General features: G+C 58.4%; 2 protein-coding genes across 3 annotated transcripts; both read left to right on the forward strand.

Moving 5' to 3' along the window:
• Nucleotides 1-2,670: 2,670 nt before the first annotated feature.
• PEAR1 (platelet endothelial aggregation receptor 1) lies at nucleotides 2,671-13,886 on the forward strand. Of its 2 annotated transcripts, XM_068538260.1 has the most exons (22): nucleotides 2,671-2,771; nucleotides 3,452-3,556; nucleotides 3,911-4,011; nucleotides 4,780-4,872; nucleotides 5,158-5,401; nucleotides 6,182-6,302; nucleotides 6,501-6,637; nucleotides 6,731-6,943; nucleotides 7,228-7,402; nucleotides 7,489-7,609; nucleotides 8,354-8,517; nucleotides 8,610-8,712; nucleotides 8,842-8,988; nucleotides 9,202-9,327; nucleotides 10,264-10,392; nucleotides 10,509-10,637; nucleotides 10,843-11,055; nucleotides 11,292-11,380; nucleotides 11,491-11,626; nucleotides 11,800-11,874; nucleotides 12,003-12,251; nucleotides 12,729-13,886. In XM_068538260.1, the coding sequence occupies exons 1-22, from the start codon at nucleotides 2,671-2,673 to the stop codon at nucleotides 12,878-12,880; spliced, it is 3,123 nt and encodes a 1,040-aa protein (XP_068394361.1). In that variant the 3' UTR covers nucleotides 12,881-13,886. The 2 variants fall into 2 exon arrangements, with proteins under 2 accessions (XP_068394361.1, XP_068394362.1); XM_068538261.1 differs by lacking the exons at nucleotides 2,671-2,771; nucleotides 3,452-3,556 and adding an exon at nucleotides 3,696-3,709.
• A 1,148-nt stretch (nucleotides 13,887-15,034) lies between these two features.
• Nucleotides 15,035-26,956, forward strand: LRRC71 (leucine rich repeat containing 71). The gene is made up of 15 exons (XM_068538262.1): nucleotides 15,035-15,197; nucleotides 18,715-18,864; nucleotides 19,193-19,318; nucleotides 19,406-19,481; nucleotides 19,698-19,775; nucleotides 21,848-21,916; nucleotides 22,144-22,303; nucleotides 22,388-22,471; nucleotides 22,562-22,651; nucleotides 23,334-23,480; nucleotides 23,662-23,755; nucleotides 24,107-24,195; nucleotides 25,962-26,073; nucleotides 26,432-26,553; nucleotides 26,805-26,956. The coding sequence occupies exons 1-15, from the start codon at nucleotides 15,035-15,037 to the stop codon at nucleotides 26,922-26,924; spliced, it is 1,680 nt and encodes a 559-aa protein (XP_068394363.1). The 3' UTR covers nucleotides 26,925-26,956.
• Nucleotides 26,957-27,362: the final 406 nt, after the last annotated feature.

Here is a 27,362-nt window from a genome sequence, read left to right on the forward strand (position 1 = left end):
CCTCATGCTCCCCTGCCCATCTCGAGGTCCCTCTCAAAGTCCCCCGGGTGAACCATTTCCTCCAGAAGTTGCTTAAGAGGAGGTGGCTGGTGGGAGGGGGCTGCTGTAGATGAGAGGAAGGACAGCCCCTCCCCTTTGCACCTCATCAGGGCCTTCCTGCTGCAGGTCTTGTCCATGTCACTGCAGCCTTGCGCTCCGGGGACAGATCCAGGCCCAGGTAAGCCTGGGGGTCCCTGCGTGGCTGGAGATGAGGCTCGCCCAGGAACAAGGGTGATGACCCTGTATCCAGACAGATTGAGCTCCAATTGGAGGACAGGACCCCCATGCCAGGGGCACAGTGGGGGCTACAGTAAGAGGGGAGTGTGGACCAGACTGAGGGATGAAGAGGGGGAGATGCGTGGGGGGCTCGGGGTCCTGTCCATGGGCTTGCTGCCATGCACACTCGAGGGAGAAGTTCAGCTGGGATCAGACAGGGTGGGCCTGGGATCATGACCGGAGCAGGCCTGGGGTGAAGGGCAGAGTCTGGGGATGTTGGGAGAAGGAGCCAAATGTTGGGGAGGGAGCTGGGGGTTGTGTGGGTGGAAGGGCAGACTATGGGGGTTGTCTGAAGGACACTCCTGACTGTGGCCTGGCTCCCTGAGGCCAGGCTGCGTCCCTCCCCCGACCCCCACTCCCCACCCTCCCCCCCCCACTCCCCACCCTCCCCCACATCCTACCTTCCAAGTTCAGGGTGGTGGGAGGACGGAGCCACCCCATGATCCGCCCGTGATCATGCTCCCTGCTGCCCTCCCCACATACACACGTTCTAGCCAGGCTCTGTTTCCTGTTTCAGGCTCCATATCATGAGCACCGGGATCCCCCAGGACACTCTCTGGGCTCCTCAGGCCCTGGGGCCCAAGGGCCCTGTCACCCTGCCCCTGGCTCACCTGAGTTTCTCAGGCCCCAGGATGCCATAGAGGCCTGGTGAGTTACCTGGGGACTGAGGATGGATGGGAGGGACACAAAAAAGACAACAGGTGGAGATCTGCCCTGGGGGAGCTGTGATGGGGCCACTAACCAGAGTCATGGGCAGGCCTTGCTGCTCTGCAAGACAGGAGCGGGGGTGGGGGGGTGGGTAGAAATTTGCGGTGGGTAGGAGGGAGCGTGGGGAGGAGAGGTGGGCCAGCCCAGCCGCTGAGAGGGTGTGGAGCAGGCTGGAGGGTTTACTGGTGGGGCAGAACGCGGCAGTGGGGTGCGGTGAGGTTAGGGAGTATCCCTCTGAGCGCTGCCCTGATGGGCGCTGAGAGCGGCCCGCGGGGACCCTGGGAGTGTGTGGGTGGAGGGTCTGGGGTGGGGCCCGGAGGCAGGCATTCCAGAGATACTCAGGGGGGTAAGGGGCCAGCTACCACGACCTTTCTCTCTCTTCTCGGGGAAAATTATAAGCAGATGTGGGCGCCTCAGGGAGGCGTAGAGGAGGGAGACGGGGCAAGTTAACAGAGAATCTGAAACTGGCGGGGCGGGGGGCGGCGGGTGCTCAGGGGCCTCCGCGGCTCCTGAGCTCAGGAGCGAGAACTGACTCCTCGGACGGAGGTCCTGACCTGCTTCCCACCCACTGGGCGAGGCCAGGCGTGGAGGAGAGGGGAGGAGCCCATTTCCAGATGGCTGGTGGGTGGTCACAGGGAGGTGGCGGCTTCTCCTTAAGTCTGAGGCCAGGCTGGGGACTCCCCGGGTGATAGCACCTAGAGCTGGGTGCAGAGGTATGCTGGCAAGGCTTTAGCAACCGGCTTCGGTGGGGGGATGGGTGGGGGGGTGGCCCTGATTTGTGGTGTTTGCTGATTTCCATGGTGCCGATTTCCACCCCCGTACTTGGTTTCAAGCTACTACTGTGACAGCACTGAACAAGGAGTTGGGAAGAGAAGCCATGATTGGCTCTCAGAAGTCAGTATGGGCCGTGCCAGCGCACCAGTGGTGGGGAGGGGCCTCCTTCAAGGTCACCTGGACCTAGCCCTACTCCCACCCCATAAAGCAGGAAGCCCCTAACAGCATCAGGGTGGTTTTGGCCTCTGCCTGCCTACATCCAGTGATGGGGAGCTCACCACCCGAGGTCGCTGATTCCATTACAGAACTGCTTTGACCGTTGGAAAGTTCTTCCTCTAACTGAGCCCAAGTTGGCTTCCCTTATAACTTCCCTTCATCGGCTCCAATTTCACACCTTGGTATAATATCAAAGTGCCCTGGGTAGGGGCTGTGCTGGGGATTGGGAATTCAGGCACAGGTCCCTGCCTCTAGAGGTCATGGTCAGGGAACAGGCACTAGAACAGTGGCGTGTGGGTGAATGGTGCTGGGGTTCCTGGAAGGGATGGGTGGGGGCAGTCTGCCAGTGTGGATCGGGAAGCAGGGCAGGGAAAGAGGGGTGACACTCGGGCTAGACCTTGAAAGGTGAGTGCTTAAAGTGAAGAATGGGGGGGAGGACGTCCAGACAGAGGAAACCGTGTGAGAAAGTCTCAGAGGCATGGCAGTGCTCCACCTGGTCAGGAATAAGACCTGGAGCCTGGGAAGCATGGGCCAGAGGACCAGAGCCTCATCTCTTCTGCCACCCCTGCTTGTTCTCTGCAGAGACTTGGTCCTCCAGGTTGGTGGCTGCAGTGCCCTTCACCTGCTCCACACCTGTCCCTGTCACAGGCCTCAGCAATGTCACCACCTCTGCGGGCCCTCTTTCTCCTGGCCCTGGGCCTGGGGCTGGCTGGAACCCTCAACCCCAAGGACCCCAACACCTGCAGCTTCTGGGAAAGGTGAGAGAGGGCCCCTGCTGTGCCTTGAGGGCTGCAAGCCCCCAGCTCCCCATTCTCCCCACTGAGGCTCCTCTTCCCAGTTCCTTCCCTTGCTTCCTTCCCTTTCTCCAGCCCTCACCTCCCTCTTATTTCTGCTTCTACTCTCTCTGCTCCTCTAGATGGGATGCCTCTGACTCCATCCCCATCTTGATCTTGTCTCAGTCTCCATCTCAGCTGTGACCCTGTCCTTTCTTTATCCCCATCCCTTGGTCCCTGTGCGAGGCTAGCTGCAGGACAGAGCACAGGGTAGGAGCCATTCACTGTGGGGCAAGCAGAGGGGCTGGCCCAGGGAGAGCCAAGGGGACAGGGTTGGGCAACAAGTCCCAGGGCAAGATTTGGCCAGAAGTGCTTCAACCCATCTCCATCAGCTGGGCCCAGAAGTCAGTTCTAGCTCAATTTCCCCATATAGGGAGAAGGAGGCGGCAGGGAATGGAAGGCTGGAATGGAATATTCCCAGGAATATTCCAACTCTGGGAGGATCCCTCCAGATTGAAGCGGGACAGATGGGGGGGGTCCATCCTAGGCTGGAGGGAGCAAGCCTAAATATTCCCCACTGTGGCCAAGCCCTCGCGCCCCCGCTCCGCTCTGCCAGCTCAGGCCTCCCCCTGCCCTGGGCCCCCACTCCGTTCCCTGTCTTGCAGCTTCACCACCACAACCAAGGAGTCGCACTCCCGCCCCTTCAGCCTGCTCCCCTCGGAGCCCTGTGACCGGCCCTGGGAGAGCCCGCACACCTGCCCCCGGCCCACGTGAGTGCCCGTCCCCCTCCATCGGCAGATGGGTGCCAGAGGAGCTGCCTCGGCCCGGGCCTTGCCCCTCTGTACCCCGATTCTTTTCTCGGAAACTTTAGAGTTCAGAGGAAGCATCTGGCCTCAGGGCACTCAAGGCATGATGTGTGTGGGGTATGTGTGTTTGGGGTGTGCAGGTGTGGTGTATTGTGGGCATGTGTGTGGCCGGATGGAGGGCAAGGAGGGAATGTTCTCTGCTACCCCAGCTCAGAGTGTTGGGCAGTGCCCCAGGCCTCCCCCAGTGCCGCACTGTGGAAGGTTGGAAGCCGGGGCCTCGGCAGGGAGGACTGAGGGCCACCTCTGGGTCTCCCCCAGGGTTGTCTACCGGACCGTGTACCGCCAGGTGGTGAAGACGGAGCACCGGATGCGCCTGCAGTGCTGCCGGGGCTTCTATGAGAGCAGCGGGGCCTGTGTCCGTGAGTCCTGGGTGGGGCCGCGGAATGAGTGGAGCCTAGGCCACCTAGTCCTTCCCTGCCCTCACCAGGGTGGGGCTACTCCTCTGCCCTGCGCTCGCCCTGTTGTCTCTAGGGACAAAGCTGCCACTTCATACCTCTGTCTCTAGCTGGCCCTACGTCTCTCCCACCCTCTCTCGCCATGTCCCTCAGCAGTCTCCGGCTGTGCATCTCTGTCTCTGGGCTGCCTGTATCTCTCTGTCACCGTGTCTCAGGCTCTCTCTCTGACTCTTCCCGTCCCTGTCTCTCTGTCGCTATCTGTCTCGACCGGTCGCCGTCCAGTCTCTCCTGTCCCCCGCCCCCAGCACCCTGAAACCCCCAGAGCAGAGCCCGCTCTGTCTGTCTCTCCCCTTCTCTCAGCCTTGGACCATCATCAGCCCCTACAGAGACCCCTGCCCAGCCTGAGACCCCAGCCCAACCCCTACCCTCTCTCTGGACAGCATCCATGTCTGGTACCTAGGTGAGGAACCCCGCCTGCCCATTTCCCAACAACGTGCTTCCAGAATTTCACAGAAGGGAGTTCGGGAGTCCAGAATCCTGAGGTCTTGACAAGCTCTGACCTGAGTTGCTTTACTCTCAGTCTTTTTGCATCTTAGAGGCAGAACTGCTGCTTGGCGAACTCCAGGTCCCTGGTGTGGGAGGAAGCTGGGGTTAGGCTTCAGAGAATAAAAGGTGGGTACGGCAGAGGTGGAAGCATCTTTTCACACACACCCCACCCCATCTCTGCCCCAGCGCTTTGTGCTCAGGAGTGTGTCCATGGCCGCTGCATGGCGCCCAATCAGTGCCAATGTGTGCAAGACTGGCGGGGCGACGACTGCTCCAGTGGTGAGTGGCTGGTGACGGCAGGGCATGACCCCTTGTGCCTCCAGGGATGCAGAACCCTTGGGCACACCCTCCCTACCAGGGCACAGGTGCTTAGGCCCCCAGGGCGATCACCCAGCAGAGTCCCACTAAAGCCAGCAGCCTTTTCTGGAGGTGTGGTACAGGGGGAGGGGCCAAAGCCGGGCATGGGGGCATGTGTGGGGGCCAGGACACAGAGACGGGGACTAACTGGAGGCTGGGGAGGGGCAAGACCCCCTGGTGACCCCCTTCCGCCCTCCCATCCCACAGCTTGTGCCCCGGGCGTTTGGGGGCCACAGTGTGACAAGTCCTGCAACTGCGGCAACAGCAGCTCCTGTGACCCCAAGAGTGGGGCATGTTCCTGTGCCCCTGGGCTGCAGCCTCCACACTGCTCTCGGCCCTGCTCCCCTGGCCGCTACGGCCCTGCCTGCCAGTTCAGCTGCCAGTGCCATGGGGCACCCTGTGACCCCCAGACCGGAGCCTGCCTCTGCCCCCCAGAGAGAACTGGGCCCAGGTGTGTAACGGGAGGAACACACACTAACGGGATCGCAGACACAGGGTGCACGGGCATACGTGGGGACACAAGGGGACTCAGCATCCCAAACGTGGGGATGGAGTCAAGAGGCCCAGATCCTGGTCCCAGCTTCGCTGCTCGCTGGTTGAGCAACCTTGAGCAAATCATTGACTCTTCACGTGTTTCTTTCCGGTCTGTAAAATGGGAGCAGTATTGTCCACCTAGAAGGGTTGCTGTGAAGATAACACGAACTAGCGTGTGAGCGAAAGCACGTCCCAAATTGGGGCTGAGATAGGGACGCAGAGAACCCTACTGCAAGGCAGGGTGCAGGGAGAGCTGGGGAGTCACAGGAGGGAGAATGTGCATCTAGTTGGAGATCAAAGATCCAGCTTCATGGAGGAGCTCTGGAGTTGAGCCCTCAGGATAGAAAACCATGGCAGGCGGCCGTGTTGCCCCCAGAGGGACTAGCGTGAGCAAAGCTAGAGCTGGAGCAGAGGGTGCGTGGAGAGCAGACACGCCACCCATGGCTCTTCGCTCTACCTCTCCTGATGGGGCTGGGTGTCCCTGCCATTTCCAGTCCTGGAAACGTTTGTTTCTTGATCCCTGCAGTACCCAACAGGGAAGGGGGGTGAGACTCGAAGGGTGGGTGTGACTCACTGAGCCCTGGAGTCGGGCCTTCCTCCTGGGGAGGGCCTGTGTGTGGTTGACCAGCCCTTGGAGGCAAAGGGGGAAGCAGGTACTGCTTGTTTACATACTGACCTCACCCCCTCTGCCCAACAGCTGCGAGGTGTCCTGTTCACAGGACAGTGTTGGCTTCTCCTGCCCCAGCACCCCTCCTTGCCAAAATGGGGGTGTCTTCCAGGCCTCTTGGGGCTCCTGCAGCTGCCCACCTGGCTGGATGGTATGAAGGGTGGAGCCTGTGGGTACGAATTCTGTGGGCGGTTCTCTACAGGGCTCCCAGGAGGATGTGTGTGAGGGGGGTAGGCTGTGTGGGCCCTGGAGAGGTTTGAGGGTTTGGGGTGTAGGGGTGTTGATGGGTCCTGTGGCCATGGGGAGGGGGCTGGGCTCCTGGGGCTCTGTCGACCTCTCACCCCTACAGGGCACCATCTGTTCCCTGCCCTGCCCCGAGGGCTCCTATGGACCCAACTGCTCCCAGGAATGTCGCTGTCACAACGGAGGCCTCTGCGACCGGTTCACCGGGCAGTGTCACTGCGCTCCGGGATACACAGGGGACCGGTGAGTGGTGTTGGCCTGGGGTGGGAGTGGGCTGGGGTGGGCCGGGGGCGGCGGCGGGAGGCGTGCCCAGGCTCACTCCCGAGAGGCGCCCAGGTGCCGTGAGGAGTGCCCCGTGGGCCGCTTCGGGCAGGACTGTGCTGAGACTTGCGACTGCGCCACCGGCGCCCGCTGCTTCCCGGCCAACGGCGCGTGTCTGTGCGAACACGGCTTCACTGGGGACCGCTGCGCCGAACGTCTCTGCCCCGACGGCCTCTACGGCCTCAGCTGCCAGATGCCCTGCACCTGCGACCTGGAACACAGTCTCAAGTAGGCCGCGGGCACTGTGGTCAAGGGGTCTGGAGGCCAGTGGGAGAGGCTTTCGGTGCTGAAGCCACCGGAGTCACAAAAAGGACCTAGGGTGGGACAGATGTCACACAAGGGAAAGGGGAGGGGCCTCGGGGACGGGGAGAGACCGCTCTCGGAACAGCACCGAGCCTCCCCGATGTCCCCCTCAATTCGGCGATGCTCGGCTCCCACCGCGCGGAGGGGGCGGGGAAGTCGACCTGCGGACCCGAGCTCAGACCGCGCTGCGCCCTCGCCTCCGCCCGCAGCTGCCACCCGATGAGCGGGGAGTGCTCTTGCCTGCCGGGCTGGGCGGGCCTCCACTGCAACGAGAGCTGCCCGCAGGACACGCACGGGCCCGGCTGCCAGGAGCACTGCCTCTGCCTGCACGGCGGCGTCTGCCAGCCCGACAGCGGCCTCTGCCGGTGCGCGCCCGGCTACACGGTGAGGCGCGCCCCGCCGCGAGGGAGGTGCCGGAGAGGCCCAGGAGCCCGCCCGCTCCTCTCACTGGTGCTCCCGCCCGCTCTCAGGGCCCGCACTGCGCTAGCCTCTGTCCCCCTGACACCTATGGGGTCAACTGCTCCGCACGCTGCTCCTGCGAAAATGCCATCGCCTGCTCGCCCATCGACGGCGCCTGCGTCTGCAAGGAAGGTAATGGGTTGGGGTCTCCCGGAAGGGGATTTGGGGGCGGGGCCATGCGAAGAAGGGAGAGTCCAAGGGTAGGGGCAGGCCAAGAGTAGGGGAGAGGCTGCAGGGTAAGGGCGGAGGCACTGGTCAGCAGCTGGACTGCTGGGAAAGTAGCCAGGCTACTTCCTTCCTGGAATATCCGCTTTGTTTTTTTTCAACCACAAAAATCCCAATTGTCCTTAAAGGCCCAGGCCAGAGGTACCTCTTTGCAGAACGTGCCTCATCCTCAGACACACAGAATCACAGAATGGCAGCTCCAGGAAGGGCCTCGGAGATCTACCAGGGGTGCCACGTTGGCAACCTTTAGGCTAGATTCGGACGCAGATATGTTTTGTTTGACTAGCTGTCTATCATATTTAGCAAAAGTCCAGTCTCCAGTCCCCACTCCTCCCTATTGTCTTACACATGGTCTGGAGAACTCATTTAGTTACCTGTTGGGGCCTCTGTAAGCATTTGGGTTTGCTGCCACCCCCCTTCATTTTGCAGAAGAGGCAACCAAGACCCAGAAGGTGGTGGTGCATCCCCAGCGGTCTTTCAGCCTTCTGTCCAACATCCAGCAGTTTCTATGCTTGTCTCCTATGCGGCCGTGGGCATCCCCACCCCCAGCCCCAGCTCATAGTGCAGAGCCTGGCAGAGCCAATGCCCAGTGTGTGCTTGCTCAGGAGGGGAGCCAGGTCCCCATGCCTACTTGCAAGTCCCCTCTTCCAGGTTGGCAGCATGGTAACTGCTCCGTGCCCTGTCCGCCTGGAACCTGGGGCTTCGGTTGCAATGCCAGCTGCCAGTGTGCCCATGAGGCAGCCTGCAGCCCCCAAACTGGAGCCTGTACCTGTACCCCTGGGTGGCACGGGACCCACTGCCAGCTCCCCTGCCTGGTAAGTGCACAACCGTCTGCCTTCCTGGGGGAGGGAAGGGCACAGCGCCCCCCAGCTGACTGGCCTGTCCTACCCTCTACTCCCTCTCCAAGAAGGGGCAGTTTGGTGAAGGCTGTGCCAGTCGCTGTGACTGTGACCATTCTGATGGCTGCGACCCTGTTCACGGACACTGCCAGTGCCAGGCTGGCTGGACAGGTGAGCGTTCTGGGTGTCCAGGCCCCAGGCTTACTGTGGAGTTGGGGGATGCATCCCACAGGACGTGTGTTCAGAAGAAACCTTATGGAAGGGGGGCCACAGGCCAGGCTCATCCTACCCCTCTCACAGGTACCCGCTGCCACCTGCCCTGCCCTGAGGGCTTCTGGGGAGCCAACTGTAGCAACACCTGCACCTGCAAGAATGGGGGCACCTGCGTCCCTGAGAATGGCAATTGTGTGTGTGCACCTGGATTCCGAGGCCCCTCCTGCCAGAGATGTGAGGCTCCCTCCCCTCCCCCTGCCTGCCAGCAGTAATGTGCAGTGCAGTGTCAGATGCCTGAAGCTCCCACTCTACCCCTCTTGGTCTCTTGTGCTGACTCCAATCTTTGGGCCGGTTGCTGCAGTGGGAAGGAGGGAGGGAGAGAGTGGGGTCACGGGCTGACTGAGGGTTGGCCCCTGCCCCTGGTCACCACAAGCCCCTGTCCCCCAGCCTGTCAGCCCGGCCGCTACGGCAAACGCTGTGTGCCCTGCAAGTGTGCTAACCACTCCTCCTGCCACCCTTCGAATGGGACCTGCTACTGCATGGCTGGCTGGACAGGCCCTGACTGCTCCCAACGTATGTGGTGGCTCATGTGTCTGAGCATGTGTGCATGCTGAGGGGGTGGGCTGAGGACCAGAGGCTTCCGTTCCCCTGCTCCTGGGTATAAAAGCCTCTGAACCCACCTTGATTCAGCCATTTATATAAACACTATAAACAAATATTTATTGGGCATCACCTACATGCTGGGTATTGTTCTAGGTGCTCAGGATGCAGCAATGAACAGATCAGGGAAAAAAATTCCCTGCCCTTCTGCATGGGAGGCCTGAGAAAAGCAGTGTTTGTATGGGGGTGGGGAAAATCATAAGCTCAGTTTTGGACATGTTCTTTTTTTCTTTTGGATTGCCAATTTATTTTTATTTATTTATACATGGCCTCTTTCCCACATAAATATAAGAAGGACATCATGGAAAAAATTAGTCCAGAAAACCGAGTCAAACAAATTTTAAAAAGGGGAAATGAGAAGCAGTTACCATGAAAAAGATGGGCAAGGTAGAGGGAAGTAATCTTGGACAAGACTTTTTCCATAGAATTCAGTAACTACTATTAGATTTTTTGCTAGTGTCAGATACACAAAAATTATGCCTTGAATAGTATAGACAATTATTTCTCTCTTATGTTAAAAAAAAAAAAAAAAAGTCCAGAGCTAAGCAATATAGGATAGTTTGGAAGCCTTTGGTTGTCTGGCCCTGGTCACGTTATTTTGAAAGTCTATCAGATAGGCAAGCGCAGAAGGTAAGCAGGCAGCTGGGCACGTGGGTCTGGAGTTCAGGCAAGACACAGGGCTGTGGGCAAGCATTTGTGACTCATCAGTGTGTAGATACGGTTCAAAGCCTTGGTGCCCCTGGGGAGACCAAAGCTGAGCTGAAGAGGTCAGCGATGCTGGGGGCTGAGAATTCACTCAGGAGGGGCTGGCCCTGCCCGCCAGACAGGCTCCAACCTTGTCTCCTGCAGCGTGCCCTCTAGGACACTGGGGGGCCAACTGTGCCCAGCTCTGCCAGTGTCGCCATGGCGGGACCTGCCACCCCCAGCATGGGAGTTGTTTCTGCCCCCCAGGCCGGACCGGACATCTCTGCTTGGAAGGTACCAGCAGAAGGGGAACTCCATGCCCCTGCCTCCAAGTCAGCCCTAGCCTGAGGAGGGGACTGCAGTTCCCTGGCCCCTCTGATCCCCGCCTGCCTCCTCGGCTCTCTAAACAGGCTGCTCTCCAGGGATGTTCGGCGCCAATTGTTCCCAACCATGCCAGTGTGGTCCTGGAGAGAGGTGCCACCCAGAGACTGGGGCCTGTGTGTGTCCCCCAGGGCACAGTGGTGCCCCCTGCAGGATTGGTGAGTTCTCACCTAGCCCCCTCCCTACCCCCACCCCGCCCCGCACTGTCCCCAGGGAACCAGGACACAGGTACATGCCCAGGTCTCTGCTAGGTGGTACCCTTGTATCACCCTGCCTCCCTACTGGGGCCTCTCCCATGCATGCATCCCAAGCTCACCAGTAGGGCCAAGACACTGTCCTGAGTGACCACCCCATCCCACACAGGAAGCCAGGAGCCATTCACCATGACGCCTACCTCTCCGGTGGCCTATAACTCACTCGGGGCAGTGATTGGCATTGCAGTGCTGGGATCCCTGGTGGTGGCCCTGGTGGCGCTGTTCATTGGCTACCGCCATTGGCAAAAAGGCAAGGAGCACCAGCACCTGGCAGTGGCCTACAGCAGCGGGCGACTGGACGGCTCTGAGTACGTCATGCCAGGTGAGCTGGCCCGGGGGCGGGGACACACATGAGTGGCTGGCTCTTAGGTACAGGGCAGATGGGGTGCGGGGCTCCTGCATCCCTCCCGGGACCTTGTAGGTGGGAAGCGGGGAGTTGGAGAGAGTCAGAGAGGCCAGAGAGGCTGATTATGGATCTCCTGGAACAGAATGACTGTCTTGGGCCCAGGCTTGTCTCTGACCGGGCAGGTCACCCTGCAACTGTGTCTGTTTGTGCAGATGTCCCTCCGAGCTACAGTCACTACTACTCCAACCCCAGCTACCACACCCTGTCACAGTGCTCACCTAACCCCCCGCCCCCTAACAAGGTCAGTGTTGGGGGCGGGGATGCACTGTGGATGCCCTGTGGGCACAGCCCGGTTCTCGGAAAGCTCCAGCTGGGCACGTGCCTCTCCCTGTCCCACCCCTCCCCTGCCAGGTTCCAGGCAGTCAGCTCTTTGCCAGCCTCCAGGCCCCTGAGCGGCCGGGTGGAGCCCTTGGGCATGATAACCACGCCACGCTGCCTGCTGACTGGAAGCACCGCCGGGAGCCCCCTCCAGGGCCTCTGGACAGGGGTAGGAGCCTGGGGGCCAAGGCCTCTGGTGAGGGTGGATGTGTACAGCCCAGCATCCTGCTCCATCTGAGTGCGTGTGTCTGTGGAAGGGGATTCTGGGCCTCAGTTCTAGAGGAGGTGGGACCTTGGGCAGGGGACCAGGGGCCTGATTGCAGGTTGCTTTCTCCTCCTCAGGTAGCAGCCGCCTGGACCGAAGCTACAGCTGTAGCTACAGCAACAGGAATGGCCCTGGCCCCTTCTACAGTAAAGGTGAGGGCAGGGCAGGGCAGGGCAGGGCAGGGCAGGGCAGGGCAGGGCGGGGGAGCGAGGGAGGGAGCTGCGCTGGGGTTTAGGGGCCAGTGCCTCCTCTGAGCCTGACTTCTTTCCCCTATCTTTAGGGCCCATCTCTGAAGAGGGTCTGGGGGCCAGCGTGGCTTCCCTGAGCAGTGAGAACCCTTACGCCACCATACGGGACCTGCCCGGCCTGCTAGGGAGCCCCCGGGAGAGCAGCTACATGGAGATGAAAGGCCCTCCCTCAGGGTCTCCCCCCAGGCAGCCTTCTCAGCTCCGGGACAGCCAGAGGCGGCGACACCCCCAGCCAGAGAGAGACAGTGGCACCTATGAGCAGCCCAGCCCCCTGACCCATGGTGAGTCTTCCTTCTCCACTGGGGCAGAGAGAACAGGGACAAGGGAGGTGGGAAAAGAGAAGGGACAGAGGGCGAGAATGCAGAGTTGGCATGAAGTGGCAGCAAGAGCAAGGCCTTTGGGGTCAGACTTGGGCTCAAACCAGGCATGATGTGTGGGAAGTCACACTGCCTCTTAGAGCCTGTAGGTGGCGGTACCTCCCTCACAGGGCTGAGGATTTGAAATGGTGGTTTTACAGCACCTGAGTTGTAGACTTGATACCCAGAAAAGCTGGGAACAAGGCAGGTGACGGAGTGTCTTCCTATCCTGTGAGGTGGGCAGGTCGAGATGGCCTCCCCCACTGGCAGCTGAGGAGGCTGGCCTATAGCCAGCCAGGCACTACGCATCCGTCTTTGGGCAGAAGAGGCTGGAGAGGGCAGGAGAGTGGTGGGAAGGGGAGGAGCCACCTCCTTCTCATCTTCTCCCCTCTCTGTCTCCAGACCGAGACTCTGTGGGTTCCCAGCCCCCTCTGCCCCCGGGCCTGCCTCCTGGCCACTATGACTCACCCAAGAACAGCCACATCCCTGGACACTACGACTTGCCTCCAGTACGGCATCCCCCGTCACCCCCACTTCGGCGCCAGGACCGTTGAGGAGCCAAGATGGTGTGCAGAGTTCAGCACACCGGTTCTTTGCTGCTCAAGGCTGAGGACAGAGCCCGCTGTACCCTGCCAGGAGCAGGGAGAGGACTGGCCGGCCGCGAACACGAACATGTTTAATAGAGGAAGTGAATGGAGAGGAGATGGGAGCCTGGCTCCCAGGTTCTACCATGGGAAACACTGGTCAGCAGGAAACCTGTGTTCCTTTTCCCCAACCCATTGCTCCCCAAGGCCCCCAGGGCCCTGTATACATAAACTGGTGGGTTGAATGTTGCTGGATAACTCTGATTTCAGATTGCTGTAAGCAGTGTATATTGGGTAACTTTTCTGTGCACTCCCGGGCTAGGCTCTGTGTGTGCGTGCATGCGTGTTTTCAGAGGGGTACCAGGCACTGATCCCGTCCTGGGGCACTCACTATATAGTGGAGAGGCAGCCCAAACCCAGTGAACTCTGGAAATAGCCTGACTGGCCTCCCTGCATTCGTTTGGTACTCCCGCCAACCAACTGCTTCAAAATACAAGCTGGTTAGGTTACCCCTGCCTGAAAGTCTCCCGTGGGTGCCCCATGGCCCTTGGGCTACAGTCAAAATTGTCCAAAGCCTTAAAGGCTTTGCTGGCCTGGCCTGCCTGTCTCTTCAGCCTCACTCTGAACTGTGTTCCCTGCCACTCTGCTCTAGTCACACTGGCCTCTACGTCCTCCTATCAGCCACACGTCTTCCTACTACGGGGGCTTGGCACATCTGGAATGCTCTTCCTCCCCCACTCACCTGTTAACTCCTGCTTGTCCTTCACACCCCGTGTTCTCTTTCACAGCACTGATTACTGATGTGTTCATGCACCAGTTACCTGCAGAAGGCCTACAGGGTGCCAGGCACCTCTGTAATGTGTTGCTTTTTAGTGTGATTATTTGATTAATCTCTGCTTCCCCCACCAGACTCTAAGTTCCCTGAAAGCAGGAATCCTGTGTTTATGTTCAACATTGACTCCCCTTGGCACGTGGTAGGCACTCAATAAATGTTCCCCCCAAAGGCTGAGTGGCTGAGTGAGTTAAAAGTACCAGTGGTAAGTGCTGGCAAGTGCTAAGATGGCTGGGCAAACTGGTGCACTGAGAGCTGAAAGACTGCATAGGTCAGAGTCTTCCCCAAAGGGTGGCGTTTCTACAGGGGAACAGCACAAAAGCTCAAAGGAGGGAAGGTCTGGGAGTGGCGGTGGGGGAGGGGAACAGACTGGAGTGGGGAGGCTGGAGCCAGGAAAGCAGAGGGGAGAGAGTATACTCTGATGGGGGCCCGGCAGGGTCTAGGCTACCTGAGGACTTTGAATCCAATTTCTTGGAAGCGTGACCCGCCTCCTAAACTCTTTAGCGGATCAACTAAGTCCCCAGACCTCCAGGAGGCGACATAGATGGGGTCGGTGTTACAAACCCAGAGCCACGCCAACTCGCTAACTCGGTGGGTCTCTCTGGGCCTTTTCCATCAGGAGTCCTCTCCTTACAGGGTAGGAGGGCCGACCCCAGAGAGTGGATCTGTCCCCACCCGGACTCTGCTTCCCTAGATTCCTCCGACTGCCGCGATCTCTAATCCCGGCTTTCCCCGGTTCCGTTTCCAGGGTGACTTTGGACAGCTCCTTGCCCGCCCCCTAGCCCCGCCTCTCCGTCCTGGTCTCGCTCTAGCCCAGCCCCCTCCACTCCGGTCCAGTCCGGTATCCACTCGTCTCCCTCCGCCACGGCTCCGCCCAGGTCCTTCTCCCTTCGCACAGGGTCCGCGGGGTCCGGCCCTCCAGGGCTCCAGGGCTCCAGGGCTCCCCTGCCCCTGTGACAGAGGGCTGCCCAGGCTCCGCCCTGGTGCCGCCCTTCTCGGCTGCCCTGGTTCCGCGGCTCCGCCCTCCGGGCTCCTCCCGCCCCCTGATGACTCTGTGGTGCCCCCTGTCGGCCTCGCGTGCGCTCTGTGGTTGCCCCTTGCCCTTGGGCCCGCCCACCTCGCGCGGTTGTCTTGGAGAGGGACGCTGAGGCGACGCCGCGGCAGGCGGGTCCTGCCTGTGGACAAGGAATAGAGACCCTTGATTCGGCCACCTCCAGGGCGAGCCCCACAGAATCCCGTCCTGCCTCCTTGCTCCCGTGAGTGTCCCCAGAGTCGCTGCGGACGGCACCAGCATGTCGGGCGAGGCGAGCGCACCACCGGTGGCCTCACCCAGGGCCCCGCGTCCCGGGATCCAGAAGTCATCCGGTGCAGTGACCAGGAAGGGGGACCGCGGGGCCAAGGAGAAGCCGACGACCGTCCTGCCGCCGGTGGGGGAGGAGGAACCCAAAAACCCTGGTACGCTGGTGGCGGGGTTGGGGGATCAGGCCTCTAGGCTTCGGCTCGGCGCGCTCCCACCAGCCACTCGTCGCTCGGGTTAGCCAGATTGGATGGGGCGTCTTCGTTGTGCCAGGCAATGGCGGGTGAGACACACGAGCCAGTAAATAATAACAGAATTTTTGGCGCTGAGGAGCGCTGGGTGGAAAAGGGCTCCACCAGCTGAAGTTCAGTATGTGAATGTAACTAGCTCCTGGCACACGGTAAGGGTGTTATAAGTGGTCACCGTTATGAGGTGTGCACGTGTTATTAGGCACGTTTCTTCTCTGTAGTATGGAGTCCTGCCCTGCCTATTACTGGGAGGCACAATAGAGTTGATGGTGAGAAAGTATTTTATAAACTGCAAATTCACTCGTTCACTCAACAAAAGTACATTGTGCACCCACCCAAAGCGCCCTGCTCCATCCTGGGATATGAATCACAGTTTTAGTCCCAGCACAGTTCCTGAAACTCAGCTTGGCAGATGTTTGAATTAACTTGATCTTAAAGAACCCACACTCTGGTTTGGGATGCTGACGAATACAATAAGATGTGCTAATTTGTATCAGAGAAGAAGGTCCAGGGAGTGATGGGAAGACACAGGGGCGCTGCCAGGAGGTGACTGTGAGTTTAGTTTTATAGATATTCATTCATTTATTCAACAATTACTTTTTGGATGCCTGCTCTGTGGCTAGGTCCAATAGAAAGAGAACGAGATGGACACAGTCCAGCTGGAATGGAATTTACATTCTCTAGGAAAAGAAAACCATTGGAAAAGTACGCGTATGAGTGTGGCTCTCTATGTTGCAAGCGATAGAACCCCAACCCAAATTAATTATCCACAAAGGGGAATTGATTGGAAGGCTTCTTGATTCAAATCTACCAGCTTTGCCTTCAAAGAGGGACAGGAACTTGCTGTCTCTGGACTCAAGGTAAAACAACGTGGGAAAAGACTCTGATTGTCAGATCTTGGTCAGGTGCCATCTCCTTGTCAGTGCTGGTGGCTGGTGGGGAGGGAGCTATGGGAGCTGGAGAAAGAGCATTTTCCAGAAGGAGAGACAAGACAGGATAGAATCTCCTACAGATATGAACCTAGTTACATTAAACATACACACACACACACACACACATACATACACACACACTCACACCACTCTGGCTGCTGTGTGGAAAATGGAGTGGCAGAGGGAGAGAATGAAGGCAGGGAGCTGAGTTACGAGGTATTTCAATAGCCCAGGTGAGGGATGGTGGTAGTTGGACTCGGGTAGTGAGGGAGATGGGTTAGGCTCCTTGGAAAAGTACTTCCGAGGTAGAAAAAGAGTTGGTGAAGTAGTGGATGGGGTGGAAAGTGGGGAAGGTAGCAAGAATGATTCCCTGTTTCTGTACTGGGCACGGGGTGGGTTAAGGTGCCTTTCATGGAGACAGGCAGGCCTGAAGGAAGAGGACATAAGAGATCTCCAAGGGGTGATGTCGGCTGAGCAGCTGCACAGAAGCGTGTGGAGCGGTGAGAAGATGTCAGGGCTGGAGATGTGAATTGGGGAACTGCTGATGTTTGGGTGCATTTAAGCCCGGGAATGAAAGAGATTCCCCTGGGGAGGGGGGAGTGGAACCGGAGACAGGAAAGAGCTCAGGACACAGCCTCAGTGATCTTAGAGGAGAAGGAGCTGGCAGGGGGAGCCAGAGGGGTCAGAGAGAAAGGGAGTGGTAACAGGACAGGGCCACACGGTCACAGCGGCTTTAGCAGCCGCTATCGTGTGTTGTGGCAGGGCTCAAATGGGGTAGCGAGTGAAGGCAGTTGTAGGAACGTTGATAGATTGAGAGGACATCGCATCTGGTGGCTTCTATTTCTCAAGGAGCTACGAGGCAAGGTCATAGTGAGTGTGGGAGGGGAGGAGAGCAGGAGCAAGGCCCTTTCAGAGCTGTGCTGCCCACTAGGTCACTGCTAGCTACAGCCCGGAGGTGGAACACTTCCATCGTCCCATTACGTTCTGTCGGGCAGTGCTGGTCTAGAGCAGCGGTTCTCCTTGGACCATCTTTGGCATCATCTGTGAGCTGGTTAGAAATGCAAATTCACAGACTCTACCCAGCCTATGGAATCAGAATTTGGGGGGATGGGGCCCAGCAAACTGCTTTAACAGGCTTTCCTACTGATTCTTACAGAAAGATGTTAAAGTTTGAGAACCTCTGTTTGGGGAAAGGTGGTGTGAGTGAAGCAAGGAAGGATCGAGGGGCTCTCCCAGCAGAGGGAAGAGTCCAGGAAAGCAGGCAGTGTGCAGGAGTCAGCTGTACAAGGGGCTCCCCTAGCCTCCCAGTGCCTCCTCTCATCGGCCTCGTCCATTCAGCTAATGTCTCTCGGGTGTCTGTGTCCCCCCTGACGTCTGGGTGCCTGTGTCTCTCACCCTTTTGCCACGAGAACCCTCAAACCTCTCTGCATCTTGCCCCACAGTGCTGAGCACACGTCGTCCCAGTCCCCCTGCCCCCTCCGGGCAGGCTCCCTGCTGTTGGCTGCAGGAGTTCTGTCCGGGGCACAGTCCCTGCAGCGCCCGCTGCCTGTGGGGCCTCCAGGCTGTCCTGCACTTGGAAGAGCAGGCTGGCACCAAGCCCACCCTTCTGCCTCCGGTTTCTCCCCTTTGCCAGGGACACCCCTTCCCGTCTCAAGGAACCCACTTCTTGTTGGGATGCCCATGCGGGTGCAGGAAAGAGCAGGGGTCTTTGGGGACTCAGGCACCTCAGGTTTGCATAGCCCTCAGGATGGGAAGTGGTGGGCATCTGTCTGAATTAATAAAACTCTCGAATGAGTTAAGATTTCCAAAGCATTTAGAACAGTGTGGGACAGGAGTAAGTGCTATGTCAATGTTTGCTAAATAAGTAAAAGCCTACCACCCTGCTGGGCCTCGGTCTACCCGAGTGCGGGCGTGGGGATGGGGGTGGGAGCGGGGGGAGGTGGAGAGGTCCTTCTGCTTTCCTTCCTTTGCTCACATCAGGCCTGGGCCTTCTTTCTCCGTGTGACCCTGGGCAGTCCCCGCAAGGACTGGGCTGGGAGGCTGGGCTGGGGAGGAGGAGGCCCCCCAGGGAGCGGAGAGCGGGAGTGGAAGCGGCCTTGACCCACGGGGTGGGTGGACGAGCCGGCACATAAAAGAGGCGCCCTCATTTGTCTACATTCCACGCCCTTTAGTCCCCTTCCTCCCAGGTCTTGATTTCCCACTGTTTCCTCTCAAGTGTTTTCAGTGTCGGTCTCTACAACGCATCTTACATGTTAAAAATGGCCGTGAGGACGTCTGCCTCGATGGAGGGGCCGCTGCCCGCCCAGAGGCCCGAAACCCCGCGCGGACGAGCGTGGGAACGCGGCGCAGTGCGCCGATCCCTGGCGGGCGGGGGCGCAGGGCTGGGTGGGACGTCCTCTGGTCTCTGCTGCCCTCTGTTGGCAGCCTTGCGCTACAGGCAGCGGGCGCGGCGCGGCGCTGCGCTTCCCCTCCCGCTCTCGTCCCCGCCCCCACAGAGGAGTACCAGGGCACCGGCGTCCTCGAGGTGGACTTCGCTGAGCTCTGCACGCGGTGGGGCTACACGGACTTCCCCAAAGTGGTCACCCGGCCCCGCCCGCACCCGACCTTCGTCCCCTCCGCCTCTACGTCGGAAAAGCCCACCGTAGGTGAGTGACAGTGGAGACCCCGGGGTGTCTGCCAGGGCTACCGCGTCCATCCCCCATCGCACGGTGGGCCGAATGGCGGGGACGCAGGGAAATGTGTGTGTGAGCGAGCGGGGTGGGTTCAAGGGGGCGGGTGGGGAGGTGGGGGCGGTCTTCCGTCGTCCTTTCCAAACCCTCGCAGATGCGGGTCTGGCGGAGTCCTCCAATCCCGCGGCTCCGTGGGAGCCGTCCCGGCCTCTCCGGCTCCCGTAGGCCGGCCGGGGCGTGGGGCCCGGGGCGGTGACTCTGCCCCCTCCCTCCTTCCCCGGCTCCTCGCACCCCTGCCTTCTAGACGAACAGCGGCTGTCTGGGTCCTGCAGCCTCAACAGCCTGGAGAGCAAATACGAGTTCTTCCGGCCCACCATCCAGGTGGAGCTGGAGCCCGAGGACAAGTCCGTGAAGGAAATCTACATCCGCGGTGAGGTCAGCCCCCGGTCTCTCTCACCGGCCGTCCACCACCGCACCCCTCCGGGCCTGAGGCGCCGTCCTCCTTTCCCTTCCGCAGGTTGGAAGGTTGAGGAGCGGATCCTGGGTATCTTCTCTAAGTGTCTGACCTCCCTCAGCCAGCTTCAGGCCATCAAGTGAGGGGACATGGGGTGGGGGAGGGGCAGGAGGCCAGTGTTGGAGACGGACCACCAGTGGCCTGGGAGAAAGAACTGAAGGGGCACGGAAGGCCCTGGGGACTGTGGGCAAGGTGATAAGGAGGGGTGTGGCTGGGGTGTCAGGGTGGCTGGAGAGGACAAGGTGGGAAGGAGGTGGTGCTCCAGCTGCGTTTCTGTGCTTCCCGCTATCTCCAGCTTGTGGAAGGTGGGGCTGACTGATAAGACCCTGACCACCTTTATCGCCCTCCTGCCTCTCTGCTCATCCACGCTCAGGTCAGCAGAAGGGAATAGGCAAGGGGGAGGCTACCTGGGTAGCCTGGCTGGATGGGTGGTCAGAAGTGAGCAGTTTGGGGAGGTGGGTGACAAGTTCCAGCTCCTGTGGCCTGGGCTGGCATCCCTGTGGAAAGAGGGTGCTGCTAGTGTCTGTTGGGTTTTGAAGCTCCCATCTGACAAGCAGTGGGGTCCCCTTTTCTGCCTGCTCTGGTGCCTAAAGAGCCTACCTTTGGGGCCTTATCCCCTCTCCTCTCCATCAGTCCCACCACTACCCACTCTCTCCCTGGAGGTTCCTCACTGCCTGGTGTCTGACACTGTACTAGGGACTGGTTCTTATCCTACAGACACTGGCAGTCCAGTGAGGGAGGGAGAAGGGCATAGGAGTGGGTACTGCAGGGCAGTGTGGGGACTGTAGTGGTGGAAGAATGGTTCATGAGAGACACGGAAGGCTGCCTGGAGGAGGTGGTGCTAAGCTGAGCCTTGAAGGAGGAATGGGAGGGGGCCAGGCAGGGAACTGGGAAAGGGCATTCTTGTATAGGAGGGAGCCAGAGCAAGGTGTGGAGTATTATAACTACAGGGGTGGTTGCTGTATAAAGGACACAGCTGATTTGGCTGCCCTTTGTTGAAGCTCCCCCAGTGCCCTTGACTTCTCCTGCTTCACAGAGCCCACCGTCACTGGCTTGCCTCCTCACTTGTCTTCCTCCTGTAGATGGGATGGATGCTTCTTGAGGGCAGGGATTTTGTCTCCTTCAGCGGGAGGTCCTTGTGTGCTATTTGTCTTGAACACCACAAAACAGATATTGTATTCTGTCGTGGGAATTAGAAACAATTTAGCCAGCAGGAGAATAACTATAGAATTCATCTTAATATGTAAAAATAAGTCAGATCAACATGATAAAAATAATTAAAAATAAATGCAATCAAGTTTAGCTGCTAGATGAGCCAGGCGGAAAGGTTGGGCAAATATCATGAGAGAAACTTTTTTTTTTTTATTAATTAATTAATTTATTTTTGGCTGCGTTGGGTCTCCATTGCTGCGCGCGGGCTTCTCATTGCTGTGGCTTCTCTTGTTGCAGAGCATGGGCTCTAGGCACATGGGCTCCAGTAGTTGTGACATGCGGGCTCAGTAGTTGTGGCACACGGGCTTAGTTGCTCTGTGGCATGTGGGACCTTCCCGGACCAGGGCTTGAACACATGTCCCTTGCACTGGCAGGCAGATTCTTAACCACTGTGCCACCAGGGAAGTCCCGAGAGAAACTTTTTTTAATAGAGAATTTTCCAGCCATTAGTTTCATTTTTTCTTGTGACTTGGAAAAACACCTCCATTTTCTCAGTACTGTTGGAGAAGCCACTGCCTTGTGGAGGGGTCATGTATTGGGTACCTATTGCTGTGTAACAAGTTACTTCAAAACGTAGTGGCTTAAAACGACAAACATTTATTATCTCACAGTTTCTGTGAGATAAATCCAGGTGTAGGTTAGCTGGCACCTCTGGGTCAGCATCTCGGTGAGGTTGCAGTAAGGCTGTTGGCTGGGGCTGCAGCATCTGCCGCCAGGCTCACTTATGTGGCAGTTGATTGGCCACAGTGCCTCCACTCGGGAGCCTCTCCACAGGTCATCTGGGTGCCCTCACCACTTGGCAGCTGGTGCCAGAGAGCACCCGGGTTGGAAGCCACAGCCTTTTTGTAACCTAAGTTCGAAGTGACAGCCCATGGCTTTTGCCATATGCCATTCATTAGAAGTGAGTCACTAGGTCCAGCCACACTCAAGGGGAGAGGATTACACTGGGGCACGGATACCAGGAAGTGGGGATCACTGGGGTCATCTTAGAGGACCCCTTACCACAGCTCACTAACTCTGGGGAGTAGCCCCTTCACATGGCACACTTCTGGATTTCTAGTCTGGAGAACTGTCACATATAATTTCCTGTATCAGGGAGTTGGGCCGGGGGGGGGGTGCATCCTTTGCCTCTGTTGCCAAGCTGCTTCCCAGAGCCCCACCCTTCCTCTTTGTCCCCTTCCCTCATCTGGCCTCAGTGGTGCCTCCTGGGTCTCAGATCTCCCCCACCCTCAGGAAGGTGTCTCTGGAGGGGAACCCGCTGCCGGAGCAGTCCTATTACAAGCTCATGGCAGTGGACAGCACGTGAGACTCTTTTCCCTCACCCCCTTTCTCCGGGCCTGCCCCCCATTCCAAGTCACCCTTAGTTCCCACGCTTCCTTGCCCCTCCAGCACCTCCCCAAGGACCCTCAATTCCTGCCTCTCCACCCTCAGACCGAATGGCCCTCCTCATGCCCCCGTTTTCCGAGGTTCCGGGGAACGCCCAAGACCCCGTGTTTCCTGTGACCCGCGTTCTCCCTCCTGCTGCCCAGGATCGTGCACTTGTCTCTGAGGAACAACAACATCGACGACCACGGGGCGCAGCTCCTAGGCCAGGCTCTGTCCACGCTGCACAGCTGCAACCGGACCCTGGTCTCCCTCAACCTGGGCTTCAACCACATCGGTGACGAGGGCGCGGGCTACATCGCGGACGTGCGTGCGAGGCCGGCGGGGGCCCACGCTCGAGCTGTGGCGGCCCGGGGCCAGCCGGCTCACTGCCCCTCCCTGCCCCCGCAGGGCCTCCGGTTCAACCGCTCCCTGCTCTGGCTGTCCCTGGCCCACAACTGCATCCAGGACAAGGGCGCCCTGAAGCTGGCCGAGGTGGGTGTGCGGGCTGGGCGGGGCCGGGGAGCCACCCCCACATCCTCCCGCTCCCCGGGCGGCTGAGCGCGAGGTGCCGCCCCGCCCCAGGTCCTGCGCCCCTTCGAGCTGACGCACACCGAGGTGGTGGAGCGCCGGCGCCTCCTGCTGGAGAAAGGTTCGCAGGAGCGCTCGCGATCGGTGAGGAGCGCTCGGAGCCTGAGACTCGAGCCCTTGGAACCGCTTCCCAGGTCGGCTGCTTTTCAGCCAGCTGGCCGAGCCTTAACCCATCCTCTCTCCCTGTGTCGCGACCGTTTTTCTCTCCGACCTCTGCACAGATCTAACAAACGTTTGGGTTCTTACTGCAGAACCACTCCGCGGGCGGTAGAGTGTATTGGTTAAGAGAAAGGACTAGATTTAGACCGCAGGGACTTGGAATCTGGCTCTTCCACAAAACAGCTTGGGACCTTGGGCGTGTGACTTAACCTCTCGGGCCTCAGTTTCCTCGTCTGTAAAATGGGGATAACTGTACCTAGCTCATAGGATTGTTGACAGGATTAAATGAGTTAATTCATCTAACGCACTTGGAACAGTGCCTGGCACTTAGTTAAAAAAATGTCAGCTACTATTTTCTCCCTCAGTATGAGTCTGAATGCCACCTTCCCCCACCCCCAGCTCATCCCTGGGTCCCTCTGCCATTTCTTCCCAACAGCACCTGCCCCAGAAGGGTCCCAAACAAATTATGTTAGCATTTAGGCAGGGAGATCGGGGTAGGGGTGCTGCCAGTCCGACTGCCACCCAGGCATGAGGCTTCCCCTCACCCCTCACTGGGGAAGGGGCGCCGGATTCTTTCTCCTCCATCCCCTCCCATTTGTGAGCACAGCCTTCCACCTCTCGACATGGGGACTCCAAAACAGAGCGTGAGAAGAATCAGCTGATGGGGGTCAGCAGTTTTGCAATGGTGGAGAAAGACAAGACGCAGACAACGAAGACCCCTAAGGGTCTGGGCAAGAAAAAGGAAAAGTCCGGGGTAGGTGTGCTGTGGGCAGCGGAGCCCTGGGCGCTGGAGGAACAGGGGAGGAAGCTTCCTTGATTTGCGGGTGGGGCGGAGGGAGGAAGACCTTTGAAAGTCCACCTCTGGTCCCTCCCACACCTGCTCCCCATCTGCCAGGGAGGTAGGACTCTCATCTCTCTTCTTACGTCCTCCACAGGAAGTGGTGAAGAAAGAGGAGAAGTCAGGGTCTGGGCAGTTACCCACACAAGGAACCCCTAAGAAAGAAGACTCCACAAAGGCAGGCAAGGGGAGTAAGTGCTAGCACCCCTCTGCGGCGCCCACTTGTTGTGGAGGAAGGAGGAGCACGGGGCGGGATGCGGGAGGCCTGCGCTGAGCTAGTCTTCTCACCATGATGTCGGAAGCCCCAGCCGGCCCCATCCACGGCACTCCACACCGTTTCTCCTGGGCTGGACCCCTGTGGCCCTGCCCTCAGAGAAGAAACCCGCCTACCTAGCTGGGGGTCCCTCCTCCAGCTCTATTTCTGTTGTACCCAAACCCAAAGTTTGAGGAGTCCCCTTCCTCGCCCCAGTCCATTCTCTTTGGGGAAACTGAGTGGTATCAGAGGTCTGCACTGTGCATTCTGGCTCCTCTTCCCACTCCAGAGGTAACCATCCCTGAGCAGAAGCTAAGCAAGGGAAAAGGGACCAAGACTGGGAGCAAAGAGAAGCGCAGCATCCTCCTGGAGTCGGAGGTAGGCTGCAGGAGAAGCGGGGTGGGGGACACGTCCCTGGGGTCCAGTCCCCCAGCCTTCCTGGGATGGAGTCTCCAGCCCTGTACTGTGGCAGCAGCCACTTCAACTCACGTTGTGTCCTCAGTCCTGCCCCCCTCCCTAATCCAACCTGGGCTTGCAGGGGGTAACAGAGCTCAGTGCCCTCTCCCCTTCTACCTTTACTTGCTTATTAGGAGCCCACACTTTTGATCCTCTGCCTCAACTCAGTCTGCTTCCCAAAAGGCCATTTGTTCCTCACCACCACGCCCACGGTTACTTGTACAGTTGCACAGGGAACAAAGCACATTCTCCTTTGCCCCTGCCAGCAGATCCCCAGGAGGGCAGGGTGTTTTCCTAGTCGTGGTACTACCCCCACCCTGTGCACAGCTACTTGAGACCCTCTCTCCTTTGCCCCTGGAGCCTCCCTTTTCTATTTAAACTTGGACCAACTTGTTCCTTGCTTCGGAAACCTTCCTGGACTGCTGACTCCGTAGCTCCCACCCCTCCGCAGTGGAGTCAGCTAACCCTAACCCTAACCCTAACCCTAACCCGAGGGCTATCTGTCCTTACACAGGCGTACCTTGTTGTATTGTGCTTTGCAGATTTTTTTCTTTTTCTTTTTTATAACTGAAGGTTTGTGGCAACCCTGTGTCGAGCAAGTCCGTTGGTGCCATTTTTTTCCAACAGCATTTGCTCACGTTGTGTCTCTGGGTCACATTTTGATAATTCTCTCAATATTTCAAGCTTTTTCATTATTATTATATTTGTCATGGTGATCTGTGATCAGTGATCTTTGATGTTAGTACTATGATTCCCCGAAGGCTCAGATGATGGTTAGCATTTTTTTAGCAGTTAAGTATTTTAAAATTGAGGTATATACACTGTTTCTTTAGACATAATGCTATTGCACACTTAGACTGCGGTATAGTGTAAACATAACTTTTACACGTACTGGGAAACCAAAAGAGTTTGTGTGACTCGCTTTATTGCGGCTGTCTGGTGTGAGAGGACCAGAACCCACAATATCTCTGAGGTATGCCTGTGTTCTGTCATCAAAAGACCTCCCCACCTTGGCAGGGAACAGCGCCTCCACTTTTAGGAGTCTACTCTGGCACCCAGGACAAGATCTTACAAAAGAGGAAAGTCGGGTGGAGAAAGCGGGCGAAGGTTGCCTCTCAGTGCGTTTTCTGTCCCTGCCCCAGGCTTGATCCAGGCTGCTGTTTCTTCCCAGGACTGTTGCATTTTCCTCTCATCCTGCCTTTAGTGTCATCTCCCTCCAGTCCATCGCCCTCATTGCTCTCCCTGTTAGGAATTACTTAGTGAACTCCAACTTAGGGAATGCCAACACACTATTTCATGCCTTTGCACCTGCTGCCACTTCCCCCACTGATCTTCATCTGATAGGGACCACATACTGTTCAGACGTCAGCTCACAGGCCACCTCCTCCAGGACACCTGCCGAGACTGGCTAGCTGTGCCTCCTCCGTGCCCCCCCCCGAGTACTGAGCTTCCCTCTGTCAGCTCGGACAGCATACTGCATTACTCTCTCACTCTCTGGCTCCCCTGCACAAAGCTGCTTCTTGAGGGTATGGGCTTATTTATCTTTGTCTCCCCAGCACCTGGGACAAAACCTGGTCTGTAGCCGGCCCTCAAAATATGTATGTTGAATGAATGAATGAATGAATGAATGAATGGCCTGTTGACCAGCTCCCCTCTCCTCTGCTGCAATCAGTATTCTGCCTTAGCAGCTGGTTGGGGAAACTAGTGAGATGGTCAGCCCTCTCCTGGAGCCCGTGGAGCACCGAGATGGGAAAGTTTTCATGCCTGGGAACAAGGTCCTTTTGCATCTCAACCTTCTCCGTACGTTTGCCAACCCCCCCACGCCCCGCCTTCCTGCCACGAGGCTAGCTGGGCCCCGTGCGGTCACAAGGGTGCCCCCGCCCCGGCTCCACGGAGCGGAACCTGGTTCCCCAGTGGTTGGGCATCATGACGGTGAAGGCCCTCTGGCACGGGGCTTTGGGGTGGGGGTGAGGGAGGTCAAAGGAGGCGTCAGAGAAGTAGGGTTGGAGTGAAATTAGTCCTAGGTAAGTGAGCTGGGGAGCTGGGGGAGCAGGGGGTTAGTTTTGGAGTAAGAGGGTCGCAGAGGGTGTCCCGTGAGGGTGTAGGCAAGAAGGAGGTTGGCAGTGTCGGAGGCCACGTCTTCTGCTCCTTCCACCAGGAAACCGCATCACGGAGGTGGGGCTAGAGGCCTTCCTCACCACAGTGCAGTACCAGGCACAGTTCTCCAAGTCCAAGAGCGCGTCCAAGGGCCCCGTGGGGCTGCTGTGGCTGTCCCTGGCGGTGAGTCCCCAGGGACTGCAGCTGCTGCAGGCAGCTTGTCTCCCCATTTCCAAGACAGGCCTGTAGTTTCCCTCATTCTTTTTATCACAACCCAGCCTTCATCTCTCTCGCTGAGATAGGCAGTCACACTCCTTTGCCTTTTCTCCACGTCCCCCAGCCCCTAACCCACCCTGTCTCAGGAAATGTTTTTCTCCCAGGTGATTAATCTTCATTGCTTTTGTTAGCTATCAGCCTTCCTTTTCTTCCTTCAGAAAAACTGCTTCTCCCCACAATGTCCTGCGTACACCACGATCCAAGAGCTGATGCTGCCAAGGGACCCTGTCAGTAAAGCCAAGCACAAAGAGGCGGCGGCTGTGGCTCCCTCCACCTAGTCCCCTCCCACCTTCTTCCCAGAGATTCTGGGCCACGGAAGCATCTCCTTTCCACGTGTGGGTTGGACCTCCCAGGGGAGAGCTCAGATCATTAACAAAGTCTATCGCTGTACTTTTTTCCTTGAGGCTGTCTGAAAACTTTGTCCCAGAACTACTGGGAATATTTGGACTTTGCGCCTGTTAACAGCGCGTTAACATGGCCAGAAATGGCCGAGTGGCTTTACGGTTCTGCTGGGGGTGATCTCAGCCCCTCTGGTGGTGGCCGACCAGGGTGTTGCTCTCCTGCCTCCTCGGGACCTAGTTCTTGCTTGCCCAGACCAGAGTCACTACCCGTACCACCCGTCCCCGTTCCCTGGAGGACAGGTGATACACGAGGGTTTGCAGTGCCTCTGGTCTCAGAGGCAGAAGGGAAAGACTTCGCATAGTAACCAACACGCA

Source organism: Eschrichtius robustus, chromosome 3 (assembly GCF_028021215.1).
Source record: "Eschrichtius robustus isolate mEscRob2 chromosome 3, mEscRob2.pri, whole genome shotgun sequence".
Classification (NCBI taxonomy): domain Eukaryota; kingdom Metazoa; phylum Chordata; class Mammalia; order Artiodactyla; family Eschrichtiidae; genus Eschrichtius; species Eschrichtius robustus.